At 43.5% G+C, this 17467-nt stretch overlaps 1 protein-coding gene across 1 annotated transcript in view; it reads right to left on the bottom strand.

The window, feature by feature from the left end:
- Positions 1-17467, bottom strand: part of TENT4B (terminal nucleotidyltransferase 4B) — a 253022-nt gene that overhangs the window by 168736 nt on the left and 66819 nt on the right. Inside the window, exon 3 of the mRNA XM_086947703.1 lies at positions 6443-6489. Coding sequence (XP_086803829.1) covers positions 6443-6489 — 47 coding nt within the window. The remainder of the gene's footprint in view (positions 1-6442; positions 6490-17467) is intronic.

A 17467-nucleotide genomic window follows, 5' to 3' on the forward strand; every position in this document is an offset into this window, starting at 1 on the left:
GAGTGCAGAGTAGTGAGTAGTGAGTGCAGAGTAGTGAGTAGTGAGTAGTGAGTAGTGAGTAGTGAGTAGTGAGTAGTGAGTAGTGAGTGCAGAGTAGTGAGTAGTGAGTGCAGAGTAGTGAGTGCAGAGTAGTGAGTGCAGAGTAGTGAGTGCAGAGTAGTGAGTGCAGAGTAGTGAGTGCAGAGTAGTGAGTGCAGAGTAGTGAGTGCAGAGTAGTGAGTGCAGAGTAGTGAGTGCAGAGTAGTGAGTGCAGAGTAGTGAGTGCAGAGTAGTGAGTGCAGAGTAGTGAGTGCAGAGTAGTGAGTGCAGAGTAGTGAGTGCAGAGTAGTGAGTAGTGAGTGCAGAGTAGTGAGTAGTGAGTGCAGAGTAGTGAGTAGTGAGTGCAGAGTAGTGAGTAGTGAGTGCAGAGTAGTGAGTAGTGAGTGCAGAGTAGTGAGTAGTGAGTGCAGAGTAGTGAGTAGTGAGTGCAGAGTAGTGAGTAGTGAGTGCAGAGTAGTGAGTAGTGAGTGCAGAGTAGTGAGTAGTGAGTGCAGAGTAGTGAGTAGTGAGTGCAGAGTAGTGAGTGCAGAGTAGTGAGTGCAGAGTAGTGAGTGCAGAGTAGTGAGTGCAGAGTAGTGAGTGCAGAGTAGTGAGTGCAGAGTAGTGAGTGCAGAGTAGTGAGTGCAGAGTAGTGAGTGCAGAGTAGTGAGTGCAGAGTAGTGAGTGCAGAGTAGTGAGTGCAGAGTAGTGAGTGCAGAGTAGTGAGTGCAGAGTAGTGAGTGCAGAGTAGTGAGTAGTGAGTGCAGAGTAGTGAGTAGTGAGGGCAGAGTAGTGAGTAGTGAGTGCAGAGTAGTGAGTAGTGAGTGCAGAGTAGTGAGTAGTGAGTACAGAGTAGTGAGTGCAGAGTAGTGAGTAGTGAGTGCAGAGTAGTGAGTAGTGAGTGCAGAGTAGTGAGTAGTGAGTGCAGAGTAGTGAGTAGTGAGTGCAGAGTAGTGAGTGCAGAGTAGTGAGTAGTGAGTGCAGAGTAGTGAGTGCAGAGTAGTGAGTGCAGAGTAGTGAGTGCAGAGTAGTGAGTAGTGAGTGCAGAGTAGTGAGTAGTGAGTGCAGTGTGATAAGTGGGCTGCGGGACTGAGCCTGACCCCTGGTGTGTGTGCCAGCCCACTCGACAAATCCGCAATGAAAGCGCAATCTTACCCCTGTCATGCGCAAGTGATCATGAAGAAGACCTGGCTAAGCTTGGTTAGTCCATAAGCAAAAAACAGGGCATTGATGGTGGTGACTTACATGTTAGGTTGCCCCAAAACCCCCTAAATAAGTGCCCCCAGTTGGTGCATCCTCAAGTGTTATTTTCTGTGAGCCACAATAAGAGGGTCCTGATGTTGAGAGTGCTCATTAATGTCCTTCCCTCTTCATTGTAGGTGGCAACTGTCGCCAAGAATGTACAATGGCAATGTGGACTGAAAGCAGTGACACACATCACTCCATTTAGCTTCTACGGCTGGTTTGACTTTTTGAGAGGGATCATTCTCAACGAAGGTCCACTTGATGTCCATCTCCCCCTTTCACATCAGAGAGGTTAGGCAGGATCTTTCCTTCATCCCTGTAATTCTGTCTCTCCCACTGGGACTTCTATGCCCGTCAGCAGAATGTGTTACTGCCTCACTTCTTCCAATTTCTTTTAGAAGAGTTGGAACGGGACAGCCCGCTCCTATATGCTTTGCTATTTCCCCTCATTTCCAGGCGGTTTGGCTCATAATTAGAGGAACATCGCCGCTTAGGCTGTGGTAGTTTTTTTTAGCTCACTGAGGATAAAATGGGTTCCCTGGTTTTACAAGCAGTCCTTGGCTCTCGATTGGACGCTCCAAATGGACCACAGTCCATTTACCTTTTCTCTCCTCGCCTTGTAGAGCTTTGAGGATTTACATCTACCTGCATGGATGTCAACAGAGTAGATAAGTAGTCTTTCTCCTGACCTAGCTATCTCTGTTCTCAGCTCAATCTTTAGATCCTATGATAGTCACTGCTCCTCAAGTCAGCCTTTGTTTCACACAAGGATGTCCCATTCATAGGACTGCAAGGCATTCACAGTGCTTCATTAGCTTCAGGAGAAATTTGACATGGGATTAGCTGTCTTATTTCACATTACAGTCAGGTGCATAACACAGGCCCCGACAGCCACAGCGGTGCGGGGGGCCTCTTCAGCACGCACTTCGGCCGGAGAGCTCCATATTGAGTCCGGAGGGAGCCCCTCCACCCACCCTGCAGGGGGGGGCCCTCAAGATTCGTTACACCACTGATTACAGTGGTCAATAACAGGAGCATTCCAGGTATCCTGTGTTGATTTGTTTACCCCGAGAGATTGGCAGAATGCCTTCTCAGAGAAATCCGCATTTCCTATCCTCAGTGAAGGTTTCTTACCACATAAAGGATCATTTTTTCTCAACTACTTCCAAGATTCCCTCTTCCCTCGACTGAACATTCTTTAAAGCACAGTTAGTGAATGTATTTTTCTATTTTTCATCAACCCCATTATGCATCAAATAAACTGGACTCCCTTATTTGAGGGCCTATTTACACGTGTGTCTTAATAAGTAGGTCAGTCATTAGGTAGGCCGGCTTTCATTGTTAATGTGACATGGACTGTTCGTATTAATCAGGAGACTAATTTGCCACCTTCTTTTTCCTCAGACTAGATCAAATTCGTTATTTTTTGTCAATTTTAATGTAGCAGAGAAAGAGGTCAAACTGTTTTTCATTACTTAATTGTTGCCTTACGACTGCTACATCTTTGGCATGTGCTCTGACTCACGCGGAGGTGCTCGGTCAGAATAAGAGAGAGGCATAGCTGCTTCCTTAGTCAAGGTAAGCAAAGTCCTGCTCATAGCTGCATTTGGTATTTGGCTTAACTTCAATTCCTATGACAGCTTTCAAGCAGATCATCTGGAGACAAAAGGTTTTTAGACTAGGACCTTGTAATCTATAACTCAGGAGTGATTTCCCTATTCTTATTTATGAATAACTCAAGTGTGACAATTAAACCTCCTGGTGTGGGGTGGTTTTGATTTAGGAGGAGGCCGAAGCAGGACCCTACTGTCGGGTTGCAACCTGAAATTAAGTAAATGCTGAAACAAGGATTACTGAATTGAAGTGATGATCTTTACCATAAGTAATTAAAGCATACTCCAGTCCAAATAGCATTTCCAGCCCTTCTACGCATGGTGCTGATTGAACCACCTCTAGTCCCAGCAGGTAGGTGGAGAAATACTTTAACAGGCCTACTTTCACTTTTTATTGACCACATAGTGTACATTTAAACCCTATGTTCAGGTCCTCTTAGTAATGTAACCTACAGTAGGATAAACTGAGAGACCAGTCTGTCACAATATGTGGTATAGTGAGTGTTAGACCTGACATGGTACTCCCTCAGACCTTTCACATTCACTCCCCTACTTTTGCTAACATGTTTTTTTCGCTTTAGGACTCTGTGCACTGGTGGTAAGATGCTTGTGCTCCCTCCCTTAAACATGGCAAGATTGATATACACCTCATTGGCACTTTTACTTAGAAAGTCACAGTAAATGATACATTTATTGTTCTTGCAAGTCCCTATTAAATGGTACTGCCTGTACCCAGGGCCTGTAAATTAAATGCTACTAGTAGGCAGTAGCACTCATTGTGCCATATATTAAAGTAGCATTATAAATAGGGCTCCCGGTTTTATGGTATTTATTTTTTTGCCATTTCCGTCTGCATTTATCCATATTTATTTTTGGGACATTTTTTCTGTATATATTCACATTTATTTTTGCCACAAGCAAAATACGACGGTACAGCTAGTATTTTTCCACATATATTTAAGGTGGCACTGCACACATGCGCTCAGTTGTTATTGGTCAACACTATACATTCATCTGAAAACGTTGCCATTTGCAGAATGTCCCAAATACGCTTAAAAGTGCTATCACAAGCCATTTGTCTCAGAGCCTTGCAGTTTCTGTCATCGGCAGAGTGCCACATCCCATCCCCCATTGAACACCTTACTGCCCCACTGAGAGAAACTCACACTGCCTTCAGCTGCAACCCAATTCTGCCCCACCAGTGCTAAAGCTGTCCTTGGCCATCACTATGAGGATTGATGTTTTGTGTGTGCAGAAGAGAACAAGCATTTACAATGCAATAGGTCTTGCATTTACGCTAGTTTAAGCTAATGGCATTATAAATGACAATGCCATTTATTTATCTGTTTTAAAAACCAAAACATAAAAAATGGCATTGGCATTTACAATGCCAATAGCTCAAACTCAAGTAAATGCGAGACCTATTGCATTGCAAATGCTTGTTTTTAATGAGGTGTACATCAGAAACAAGCATTCCTGGAGCTCTTTCAGTAGCCTGAATTTATAATTCTTCATTAAATTGTTAGAGGGATTGCAAAACCCTAATCTTACACAGTAGAGCTTGGATTAGAAATAGAAATAATCACTTCTATATCGGTTTTACATATATTTAAAATACAGTAATCTTATCACCAAACATCTGCTTGCCGGTTTATGAAATACAAATATCTGCTATCAAGCATACAGTCTTCCTTTTGGACCAAACTTTATTTCCACTTCATATTCAGGGGGAAAAAATCATTTTTTACAGAAATGCTACCTTCTCATTTGTTGTAAATACGAGTTTGGTGCCCAAGCAACGATTTTCATTTTTATCAAGTACTCCCCATTACTACTGCAAAACAAGAAACAAAAAGAAACTCTGCCATGCCCATGCATCACCAGCACACGACATTAATCGCCACAAAATTACTACTACCATGTCATGGGTTGGCACAAAATAGTAGAATTTATCACCTATATGCCTAGGCTAGCATTATGTTCAGTGCAAACACCATCCTGCCATGAAAAGCCTGAAATGCCTGGCACTAACCCCAACAGGTAAGGTCTTGACCTGAAATGGAAAGAATTACTGCAAAAAGTACCATGACCAGCATTTAGTCAAGGAAGGCACCACACTGCCATGGATGGTCCAAAACTTTAAATAATTACCACAAAATAGGCCATGTATAGGACCAAAATACTTACAGCAATAGAACGGGCTAAGGCCAGAAGCCAGCCTGCACACTTGCTGGCACATGAAAAATAAAATAATACACAAGCGTACACATACTCCGACTTGTTCTCTCAATGTAGTCCTTTTCTGCTTATCTGGGAGTTTTTGTTTATTTTATACCTGTGAACGTACCCTCTCCCTTTCTGAGGCACCCTCTTTGCGGGCGAGTCCTTGTCTCCCAAAATAGGGAATAATTAAATTCACAATTCCTGGTAGAACAAACATGAATGAACAGGACAATGTGAATACAATTTTTCATCATGCCAATGATGCAACAGTAAAAAACAAAAAGGGAACTTAGAAAGTGCAGCCCTTTTTTGAATTCTCTATCACTCATGTTAACACCTTCCCTGCGGGGGCTAATTGCCCCGCTGTGCTGGGGGGAGGGGAGGCGCGCACAGCGCCGTGGTGCTATTGACCAGCTCCGCTCGTCACGCAACGCGGTGGTGCTGTGCTCATGACGAGCTGATCTCATGACCACGCCCGTTTCTATAGAACGCTCAGCACAGCGGGGGAATTGGCCCGCGTGTGAGCACCGCACGTGTCATGACGAGCTCAGCTCGTCAAGTGGCAACGTGACACATGACGAGCTGGGCTCGTCATGAGTACGGAAGAGGTTAAAGAGGGTAAAACACCAATAAACTGAAGCAAGGTGCCAAAGGCCTTAATGCAACTGCTCCACTGTTGAGTAACAGTAGATGCTAGGTCTATAGCACTGTTAACGATTTACACCTTTGTGCCTCAATGCCACTGCACCACTGCTAGCTAGTTATGGACTGAAAGAAAGGTTGGTTACAAGGAAATTGATAGAGACTATTGAAAAAACACGAGTAGTATTAAGATTTGTTTTCACAATGTAAAACAAGAAGTCAAAGAACAAGTGGCAGAGACAGATTAACATACAAAAAAAACAGGTCAAGAACAGCTAACAAAGGTGGAGAGACTTTATAGGGGCAGGTTATTCAGTATCAAATAGGTAGGCTAAATAGACTTGTTTATATATATTTTTTCTTACAAGCATAGATCATTATTACCCATCCTAAACTTCACTATAAGATGGCAGTAGGTAGTACATACGAAAATAGAAACTTAACATGCATAAACCATCACCATACTTTCTTTGCTAAGGCAGCCACAGTAAAACACTTGAATCGCTCGATCTAGAGCTACGGAACATACAAGGAGCTGGCAACATAGCTCTTACTAGGCTACGGATGCAACAACTAAATCATATGAGGTGTGATTTACAAGCTCTATTGTGTGCACATAACAGAATCATAGACCTTAATGTTTCTATAAAGCAGCTTTTACGGCGTAACTTATTATTAAAGAAACAGTAAAATTTGCTAACCTGGTCGGTAAATAGAGTCCAGTTTTAAAGCTCCCAAATATTTTCACCTAGAAAACAGAAACAAATATAAGAAATGCTTACATTTGATCAGCACATGCTTTAGAAGACAAATTGAGCTAGAAAGACAGAATGACTCTTTAATCTATGATTTTTAATGAAGCCGAGTGCTGCCCAATAACACTTATTTTTTTCACTGCCGCCCTAGTAGATGTGTGTATTATGACATTTGAGAACTACGATAGTTAACACGTTTTGGCTAATAAAGTGAGAAATAAATACACCTTTTTTACAAGCTTTATTGGGATTTTGTGCAATACAGTGCAGTGGGTGTAACCTTGGGTACAGACCGATATTTCGGATAATCCTATTACAGGAGTTTTGCAGCATGACCCAGTACTTGCAAACAAAACATAAGTGCACCAAAAACTAACTGAGCCTTAGAAAAAGCATGTGCGTCATGTGTTTCGTGGTAACAATGTTTTAGTTTGCCTGCAAACTATCCGTGACGCAAGTTGCTTGCTAGTAAGAAAGAAATGCATAGTTTATGATTAGACTCAAGTGGATATGGAGCAATGAAAAACAAAAAAGTTCTTATACTGCAGATAATGCAAGTAAGTAATAATTCCAAAATAACCCATTTAACTTTAAAATACATAAGAACTAACTGAATAAAAGAAGATTTCTGCTTCCTCAGAATCTTCTATCCCCGATCACTTTTAGCTCAGGGCTAGGAATGTGCTCCTTACAGCATTTGCTCAGCGGGTCTCAGTTACAGTGAATGTATGTCGGCAAGCACATTCCTCCGTGTTATGTAGCACATGCCGTCTCATAGCTGGCTATGGCCAAAGTATGAATCACCTTAGAGAAGAATGACTTTAATGGTTTCTCCATACAACAGTCAACATATCACGATTGTCAGAATTAACACAAGATTTTAAACAGCGATTTAACAACTTTATATCATATTTTTTATTTTATTTTTTACTTTGATCGTTTTTTAAGTGGGGAAGGCAGAACAGCTTTTGTACCCAGTGGCCCATCTGTGCTATACAATGCATTATTATTATTTCAATCGTACAAAATGAATAGAAGTCATTTTGCCGGTTTGAATGGAGAATTATTACACTATTCTCACTCGCTAAGAATTCTATACAGAATTCTGCTTCACAAATGTGAGGTATTGGAAAATAGAATGTGAGAAATTTACTAGCATCTATGTAACTGAATACTCGAACAAGCATTTTGCTTCAAATGCACAAAAAAGCGCCAAATAATCCTTTTAATTAATTCACTTTTCAATTTTATAGACTGATAGGCACTCAACCTCCAGCCATTCAGAACACAGTTACACAGATACACAGATGGCTACTATTTATACGTAAAAGAAAATGAGATGATGCCTCCATTGTTCTGGTTAGATCACACTTTCCGGAGTAAAGGCATTTTTTGTTTTGCTAACAACTCTGGCGCCATTCGATAAATGTGAACAAAAACTTCCACAAAAAATACTTATCTTAATTGGGTTTGGCATGGCATGTTTCATGCAGATCCTTCTGGCAGGGGCAAAAAAAAAAAATAGGCAGGGAGCAGGTAAAGGAAAGTAACTTTTCACATTTTAATTCCTTTCGGAAGTCGCTGACCGCTACAGAAAACAAGCATTTGCAATGCAATAGGTCTAGCAGTTGTCAAAGTTAGAGCTGTTGGTGTTGAAAATAACGACATTTTTACTTTTGCTTTTTATTTGCAGTGGAGTTATATTTGCACATAACACTATTGCCAATGGTATAAAAAACCAAAAGTAAAAAAACAGTCATTTTCAACACCAACAGCTCTAACTTTAACAAATGTGAGACCTATTGCATTGAATTTCCAATCGCTCTCGCACTTGGAGTTATTAGCATTATAAATGCCAATTTCTTTTTACCTAGCCACGTTGTAGGGTGCAGTACCATATGTGGCCAAAAGAGGTACCATGGGACCTCCTTTGGTCACATATGGTACTGCATCCTGTAAAAGTTATGGTAAATCCACACTAACCATAATGCATCGGATGCAAGACAGTACCACGGGTACATTCAAATAGCTATGTCCATATATACAATTAGTAGCTTTGAAATGTGACAAAATAATTATATTAATTACGGATTAGGTTGTACTCTGTGTGGAGCTGATTGAGAGAAATTTATCGAAGGTCTCATAAATGTGAGATGTGCTAGTGAGTAAAGTAACCACTGCTAGCCTTGCTTAGGACCAAGCATGTGTCCTGCCTGAAGCCCTTTAAGAAAATAGTGCTCGGAGGATGTAATTAAAACCTAGGGAATAACAACACATTTAAACAGGGGGTGTCCTCAGAGGAGGTTACAAGAAGAGACAAGGTGGTACTAAGGAGGTACTACTAAGCCTATTGACCAATACAAGCTACCATTTAAAAAGGACAGGGACAGGAGTCAATTAAAAAGATAGGCGAAAGTGAGCAGAGCTTTATGCTCCTATCCTGAATACAGCAAAACCTAAGGGGATGATGGACGGAGTGTTGAAAATTGCAAGCACTCACCCCCAGTCAACTGATCTGGGTTTAATCGATCATTCTTTAGCTCACTCTACCACCCCAGTTCAGACATGGCCATATGCAAATCAGTCTGACCCTGTGCCTCATAGGAACAGTCCAGCCTGAACTGCCAAACCATGTTTTCCCTGGACCGGAAACAAGCATCCTGGGACCGGTTTCTGGCTAATCAGCCGTCATCAGCCAGGCTAGCTTGTATCCAGTGGCAAAGTGAGCAAGGGACCCACGTCTGGTAATACCCAGCCAACTTAGGGCGAACAAAGCAAAACCAAAGGGGATGATGGACGGAGTGTTGAACATTGCAAGCACTCGCACAAAGTCAACTGTTCTGGGTTCAATCCATCATCATTCTTTAGCTCACTCCGCCACCCCAGTTCAGACAGAACACTCCGTCCATAATCCCCTTTGGTTTTGCTTTGTATACCCCAAGTTGGCAGGGTATGCCCATACCTCGGTCCCTTGCTCACTTTGCCACTGGATTCAAGCTAGCCTGGCTGATGACTGCTGATTAGCTCCGGGTGGTGGATGTAGTGGTGGATGTGGTGGTGGGTGCTATCTACTTATCAGGTGCTGCCTATTCGGATACCTGGGCTGCATTCCTGCCCCTAGCTCTGCTGGAGAGTACTCGCCCACTGGATTTGGGAGATCAATGCAAGAAAGCACATCTTTCACAGTAGTTGCTGCTAAGCTGTGGAACACCCTTCTATCCCAAATTAAACCAAAAGGTAATTACTAGAAATTTAGGAAGCTGACCAAGAACTGGTACTCTGTTGAATAGGATCTCGCTTATTTGTGCATTTTCCATTGTGTGAGGTCTGCATTTTCTTCATTGACAAGGTGAATTTGGGTGTTTGCTAGTACTTTTAACAATTATAAATAAAATACATACACAGAGCCAACACGGAGCAGACAGAATTCATGAACTGAAGTCCAAAAGTAGAAAGTGTTAGTCCAGCATAGGGTAGAACTAAGGACCTTCTGATTGCGTATGGTTATAAGGATCTACTACATGCATCGGATGAAACAAGTTACTTACCTGTAACTTTAGTTCTCCAGTATTGGTAACTTTCATAGATTCCCATAGCTTGTATCATTCCCAGTCGTCGGAATGAGAGCCTCTGTAAATTATATATATATATATATTCACTGAAAAAACCATAGGTTTCACACCAGTTATAGTTAGGAATTAGCATTTAAAAAACCTATCAAATTCACTGAAAAAACCATAGGTTTAACACCAGTTATAGTTAGCTGGAAATTTTACTGACATAAAACCATTGAAATTCCCACGTTATAGTTAGTTGGACTCACTATAACTTGCACGTGTAATGCACTGATGACACCATCCAGTGAATGTGTGTCTTTCAGATAAATAAATATGTTTTATATATGTATGTTAAGGTCGATGGAAGAATATTTGTTTAAATTATTGTCTTAATGGATGTTTTTAAAAAAAAAATAATTGGATATCTGCCTTATTAAGTGTATCTTAGTGAATACATATATTAGCGAGTGAAAGTAGGTCAGTCTCTCTGTCATCAGTGATGTCATGAGTGATGTCACTGACCATGTCATGAGTGATGTAATATGTGATGTCATCAGCAGTGCATTACACGTGCAAGTTATAGTGAGTCCAACTAACTATAACGTGGGAATTTCAATGGTTTTATGTCAGTAAAATTTTCAGCTAACTATAACTGGTGTGAAACCTATGTTTTTTTCAGTGAATTTCATTAGGTTTTTTAAATGCTAATTCCTTTCTATATCGAGTTTCTAACCTTTTTTTTTTTTTACAATTTGCTGTTTTTTTTTAAGTATTCATTTTTTTAATATATTTTTTTTCTTTTGCGCTCTGGGTGCGCGCTCCGGGAAGCTTTCAGCTAAGCTCTCCGGTAAGCTCACCTGAAAGCGCACCCAGAGCGCTACTGTCGTTCGTGAAAAAAAATATGAATGAAAAGTTAATAATAATGCAAAACATTTCGTTCCATACAAATAAAATCCGTTTTTTTTAATAAGGAAAATGATTATGTATTTCTGTAAAAGTTTGATGACGTCACTTTGGCGCGCAACGTAAGTGCCCTCGGAAGCGCCTACGATCGCGCCGCGTAAACGCACCCAGAAGCGCCCAAGATCGCGCCACGTTTGCACCCCGGAAGCGCCTACGATCGCGCCGCGTAAACGCACCCGGAAGTGCTCCGGAGCGCGCTGCGTAAGCTCGTCGGGTCATGTGACCCTAAAATAACACTTTTCATTGGTTGCTAACAATTTTTTTTACAAAGAATGAAATCCCCACCCATTTCCTTCACTATTGCTTTGTACTTGGAGAGAGCAAGAGCTGTTCTGTGTACTATCTTCATCTCCTACTTTCCTGATCTACAGCAATGGCTGCAAGAGAGTCATCCAGCAGTGATTCAGAGGCATTTGTAGATGAGGACCCTCCTAGGCAGAAGAAAAAAATCCATTTCATCTGGAAATTTTATAACATCCCTGAAGGAGAAAAAAAAGTCAACGCACCAAAAGTAACCTGCAAAATATGTGGTAGTACTTTATCCAGAGGCAATCCTCTGAAAAAATATAGTTTTGGAAATGCCAATTTAATCAGGCATGTCAAAAGAAGACACCCAAACAACTTTGCGAGGGAGAGTGTCAGAGACCTGGCACGGAAATTACCCACAGATGGCGGCAGCACCTCCACTGGTGGAGCAACACCTTCGGGACCATCCCGTAGAAGAATGGTCCCTAACATACAGCCAGAGTTTGCAGGCATCAAATTTCTGTGCACGGAGTGTGACGAACTGCTCTGCTATGGGGAGCAGAGTGTTGAACTCATTGCCCAAAAGAAACAACAACACCGCTGCCCTGACAGTCCCTAAATTTTCACATTTTTTTACTCCTGTTGAGCCGTTTTGGAATCCCTGTTTTTTTGTTATTCCCTTGACAAAAATCCAAAAAAATTATAAAATTGTTTTAAAAAGCCAAAAAAAGTTCAAAAAGTTCAAAAAACACAAAAAAATATAAAACAACAAAAAGAAGAAAAAAAAAAGTTATTTTTAGAACTACCTCCAATTTCTAAATAAAGGCTTTTTTTTTAATAAACTGTCATCTTTTTCCCTCATTTTACGCTCCCCGGTGCGCTACCTGGTGCGCGTACCGGGCGCTTCCCCCGCGCAAAACGAAAAAAAATATATATATTTTAAATGCCCCGCGGGGCCCTTTTATAGCCCCCGCATCAAACCTAGGGGGTCAAGGGGGGGGGTCTACCCTGCCCCCTTATGGTCATTTCCCCCTTTGTTTTGGCCACCTCTCGTGTCTCGATCCTACCGAGACACAAGATGGCGGCCGCTCCGGACTGTTTAGAATGTTTACAGACAACTGAGAGCCAATCAGCTTTCTGCGCGCAAGTCGCGTGTCGCGCCGGGAGCGCATTCCGGTGCGCGCACCGGAGAGCGCCTATAGATATATATATTTTTTGGAACCTAAATTACTCAAAATCCACTGCAGCACATATCTTGAGACATAGCAAAGGCACATCGGGCTACCAGTCCCTACAATTTTGCCAAGTTTGGTGGAAATCCATTCAGCCATTCGGGCTAAAAGTGAAATCGACCGCCCTATGGAAATTAACATGGGGAAAACGCGTTTTGGGACCCCCCTTTTATCTCGGCCCCCGCTTGACGTATCCCCCCCAAACTTTCAAGGAAGAACCGCATCTCGACGAGGCCATTTTCAGGAAGTTTTCAGGCAGATTCGTCAACCGGTGCCAAAGTTATTCCAAATAGAATTTTGAGATTTAACATTGAAAAAAATCCTAACTATAACTACCTACTGGCGACAGCCAGTAGGTAATATATATATATATAAAAATAAATAAAGGTATATAAACCGAAAAGAGGTACAAAAAAGGAAAAAATTAGGCCTAGGCCTTACACTATTTTGTAGCCTATAGGTGTCCTTTTGAAAAAAGACCCAAATGTAGAGCGCCAACCAATCAGATCAGACTCACCCTGTAGAACCTTCCTGAGAAAGCTCAGAGCATCAGATTTTCGTAGCCGTTGTATAGCTCTTATGACATATGCTAAAAAAGGGGTGAGCTTTCCCAGGGGAGGCGGGTGGGCGCATGAGAATCTATGAAAGTTACCAATACTGGAGAACTAAAGTTACAGGTAAGTAACTTGTTTCTTACTCCAGTATTGGAACTTTCATAGATTCCCATAGCTTGTATCAGAGTAGATAGCAGTAGTACACATATCACATTTCGTGTATAAAATTCCAGTAATCTCACATAATCAATTACGATGTCACTATCATATTCTAGCACATGTAAAAAAAAAAACCAATATAAATAACGAAAAGGAAGGCGGATAGAAAGGAAAGCTCACCGCTCACTGGAAGAGATTTCTCAGGACCGCTTGCCCAACAGCTGCATCTCCTTTAGCGGAGGAATCCAAGCAGTAGTGTCTTGTAAAGGTATGAGTACTGCTCCAGGTGGCCGCTCTGCAGATGTCCTTTATCGATACTCCTGCAAACAACGCCGTTGAAGGGGAGATAGACCTCGTGGAGTTTGCTTTAACCTGTCCTTCCAGGGGCTTCCCCGCCGCCTGGTGGCAGAAACGGATTGCACTAGGTATCCATCTGGAGATCCCCTGCTTTGATAACGGAGACCCTTTCGAGGGGCTCCAAAAGCCACAAACAGCTGAGGTGACTGTCTAAACCCAGCCGTGCGTTGAAGATAGAATTTGAGACATCTCTGGACGTCTAGAGAATGTAGTGCTCTCTCGGCCGGAGTGGAAGGCCGAGGAAAAAATGAATTCAGAACAACTGGTTCATTCAAATGAAAGTCCATAGGAACATTTGGAATACATTTGGGGTTCATTCTAAGGATCAAGGTATCATTCTTGAACTGTAGAAAGGGCTCTTTAATGGTCAGAGCCTGCAGTTCCCCCACTCTCCTCGCAGATGTGAGAGCGAGAAGAAGGGCCACCTTCCATGACAAGAATTTCAAGTCAGATTTATGAATCGGTTCAAAAGGAGGCCTCATTAGTTGGGCCAGGAACACATTTAGATGCCAAACAGGAGGTGGATTGGTGGAAACACCCTGAACAGTCCTTTCAAGAATTGTTTTATGACTCTTGTTGACAAAAGTGAAGGACCCAGCCTCGTCCTTCTATACCTGGAGATAGCCGCCAAGTGGACCTTGATGGAAGAATGGGCAAGACCTGCCTGAGCTAAAGACAGGATATATGGCAAGAGTTGGTGTGGATCAGATGAAAAAGGGTGCACCCCTTCTCGCTGCCACCATATGCAGAAGCATTTCCACTTTGCTCTATATATCCTATTCGTGCTAGGCGCTCGCGCCTGAGCCAAGATGATTCTGCATTCTTCAGGAATGTCTAGATCTCGGAACTCTCTGTGCTCAGGAGCCATGCTGCCAATTGAAGTGAGTCCGGGTTCGGGTGGAGAACCTGTCCGTTCGACATTGACAGAAGCGACTGGCAGGGTCGGAGATGTATGGGATGGTCCTGAGACAGAAGGAGAAGTTCCGTGAACCAAAACTGGCGAGCCCAGACGGGAGCATTCAGAATCAGCCTGCATTGGTCCATCTTGAGCTTCCTGAGGACTCGTGGAATTAGTGGGAACGGAGGAAAGGCGTAACAAAATGTGCCGGACCAAAACATCAAAAGCACATTCCCCAGCGATCCCCGATGGTGTTCCCTGCTTGCATAATACCGGCATTTCTTGTTTGCCGGCGTGGCGAACAGGTCGATCGCTGGTGTGCCCCAGTGGGCGAATATCTCCTTGATCACGGAATCGTCCAATTCCCATTCGTGAGACATCACTCTTAGGCGACTCAAAGTATCCGCCTTTGTATTGTCCACACCTGGCAGATGCTCTGCCACCAGCATGATGTTCTGCGAAATCGCCCATTTCCACAGCAGCTGAGCTTCCTTGGACAGGTGTGACGATCTTGTGCCACCCTGTTTGTTGGCAAAGTGCATGGCTGTGGTGTTGTCCGTACGCACTAGGATGGAAGAGTTCCTTATCCTTGGTAGGAATGGTAGCAGAGCCAACCGAATGGCGCTCGGCTCTAGACTATTGATATGTAGACGACGTTCCACCGGCGTCCAATGCCCACTGACTCTGAGGTCTTGCATGACCGCTCCCCATCCTTGAAGGGAGGCATCTGTTGTAATGACTTGAGGGGCCAGAGGCAATCTGAAACGGAGACCCACCGAGAGGTGAGAACCTTTTATCCACCAGGCAGCCGCCTGTTTCATCTGTATAGTGACCTTGACCTTGTCGTTGAAAGACCCGTCCACTTGCCTCCACTGGAGGTCTAGTTGTTCTTGGAAGGGACGCATTCGCAGTCTGCAGTACGGAATCAATTGAATACAAGATGAAATCGACCCTAGAAGAGACTTGTACATCCTGACTGACACTGACTGCCTCTTTTGTAGCCGACTGGCCGAAGAAATGAGTTTTGTTTGTCTTTCCTCTGATGGGAAAGCTTTGCAAACCTGCGTATCTATAAGAGCGTCCAGGAATTTCACCGAATTGGCCGGCCGAAGGACCGACTTTTCTCTGTTGAGCTGGAATCCTAGTTGATCGAAGAGACGCAAACATGTCTCTACTGCTCTTGTAGTCGCTTGATAACTCAGTGCCTTTAGCAGCCAGTCGTCCAAGTATGGGAAAACCTCTAGCGACTGTCTTCTCAGAAAAGCTGCCACGAGGGCCAGCACCTTCGTGAATATCCTTGGCGCTGATCTCAGTCCAAATGGGAGCACCATAAATTGGAAGTGACTCTTGCCCACTGTGAAGTGAAGAAAACGTCTGCGAGCTCGGTGGATTGGGATATGGAAGTAGGCATCTTCCAGGTCTAACGTTGCCATAAAGTCTCCTGGATTCAGGAGGCGCAAGATATCCTGGAGAGTAATCATCCGAAATGAAAGTGTTACGAGATAGGTGTTGAGCTGCCTTAAGTCCAGGATCGGACGCCACTTGTCCTTGGTCTTTTGAATCAGGAAAAACCTGGAATAGAAGCCTTCTCCTCTTTGCGATAGAGGGACACGCTGTATCGCCCCTTTCTGAAGCATTTGTTGAACTTCCATTTGCAGAAGGCTTAGGTGTTTTGTAATGGTGGCGTGGGGAGCTCTGTATGGTGGAAGATCCTGAAACTCCAATGTGTGTCCTCGACGGATGATGTTCAATACCCACTGATCCGATGTTATTAGTTCCCAGCTGCTCAGATGTTGAGAGATCCTGCCGCCCACAGGTGACACATGGGGCAGAGGAACAGTTGGCAGAGTCAGGAGGCCGTTATTGACGCTTGGAGGCGTCCCTGCCTTGACGACCCTGCCGTCCGCGTGAGTTCTGGCGAGAGAAAGATTGCGATTGCGATTGACGCTGATAGTACTGGTTACCGAACTGAGGCCTGTACGATTGGGATTGTGGAGTATAGCGTTGTTGTTGGTAACCGCCTCTTGTTGATGTGAATCCTCTTCCTCTTGCTCCACGGAAAGGTGTCTTCCTATACTGTAGTGTGCCTAAGGACCGAGCCGTCTCCGTATCCTTCTTTATTCCCTGTAGAGCCTCATCAACATGTTTCCCAAACAGCATGTCCCCGTCAAAGGGTAAGTCCAGGATTTTATTTTGGACTTCTGGGCGGAACCAGGTCGCTCGCAACCAGCCCTGTCGTCTAAGAACCGCCGCTCCCCCTAGAGCGTGGAAAGCGGTGGTAGCGATGTCCATCGCGCACTCAATCATTTAAGATGAGGAACGTTGTCCCTCCTCCAAGAGTTTCTGGGCCTCTGCTTTAGGGTCGCTTGGGAGCTGATCCAGGTATGGCGAGATATCACTCCACATTTTACGGTCGTACCGTGCTAGGATTGCTAGGGCATAGGAAGCCCTGACCAGCAAACTTGAAATGGACGAAAAACGCTTCCCTGCGTTATCTAATCGTCTTCCTTCTCTGTCCGGCGGAGCTGTAAGAGGAGCCGATGGATTGCGTGACTTTCTTTGAGCCGCTTGCGAAATCACCGAATCCGGTCTTGGTTGTCCTATAAGGCAAGCTGGACTCTCATCCGGCGCCTTATATTTCTTTTCTAAACGTGGAAGGACTGGAATAACCGTAGTCGGCGCCTGCATGACCCTCTTTCCATAGGTGTTCCACAATGGGAATGGAGGGGACAGTCTTACGATATGACCAACGTGCGGTAGAAAATCCGAGGCTATGAGCTTTCTCAGGAAGGTTCTACAGGGTGAGGCTGATCTGATTGGTTGGTACTCTACATTTGGGTCTTTTTTCAAAAGGACACCTAAAGGCTACAAAATAGTATAAGGCCTAGGCCTAATTTTTTCCTTTTTTGTACCTCTTTTCGGTTTATCTACCTTTTTATAGTTATATATATACATAATTTACCGAGGCTCCCATTCAGACGACGGGGAATGATACAAGCTATGGG

This window comes from Lissotriton vulgaris, chromosome 12, assembly GCF_964263255.1.
Source record: "Lissotriton vulgaris chromosome 12, aLisVul1.2, whole genome shotgun sequence".
Classification (NCBI taxonomy): domain Eukaryota; kingdom Metazoa; phylum Chordata; class Amphibia; order Caudata; family Salamandridae; genus Lissotriton; species Lissotriton vulgaris.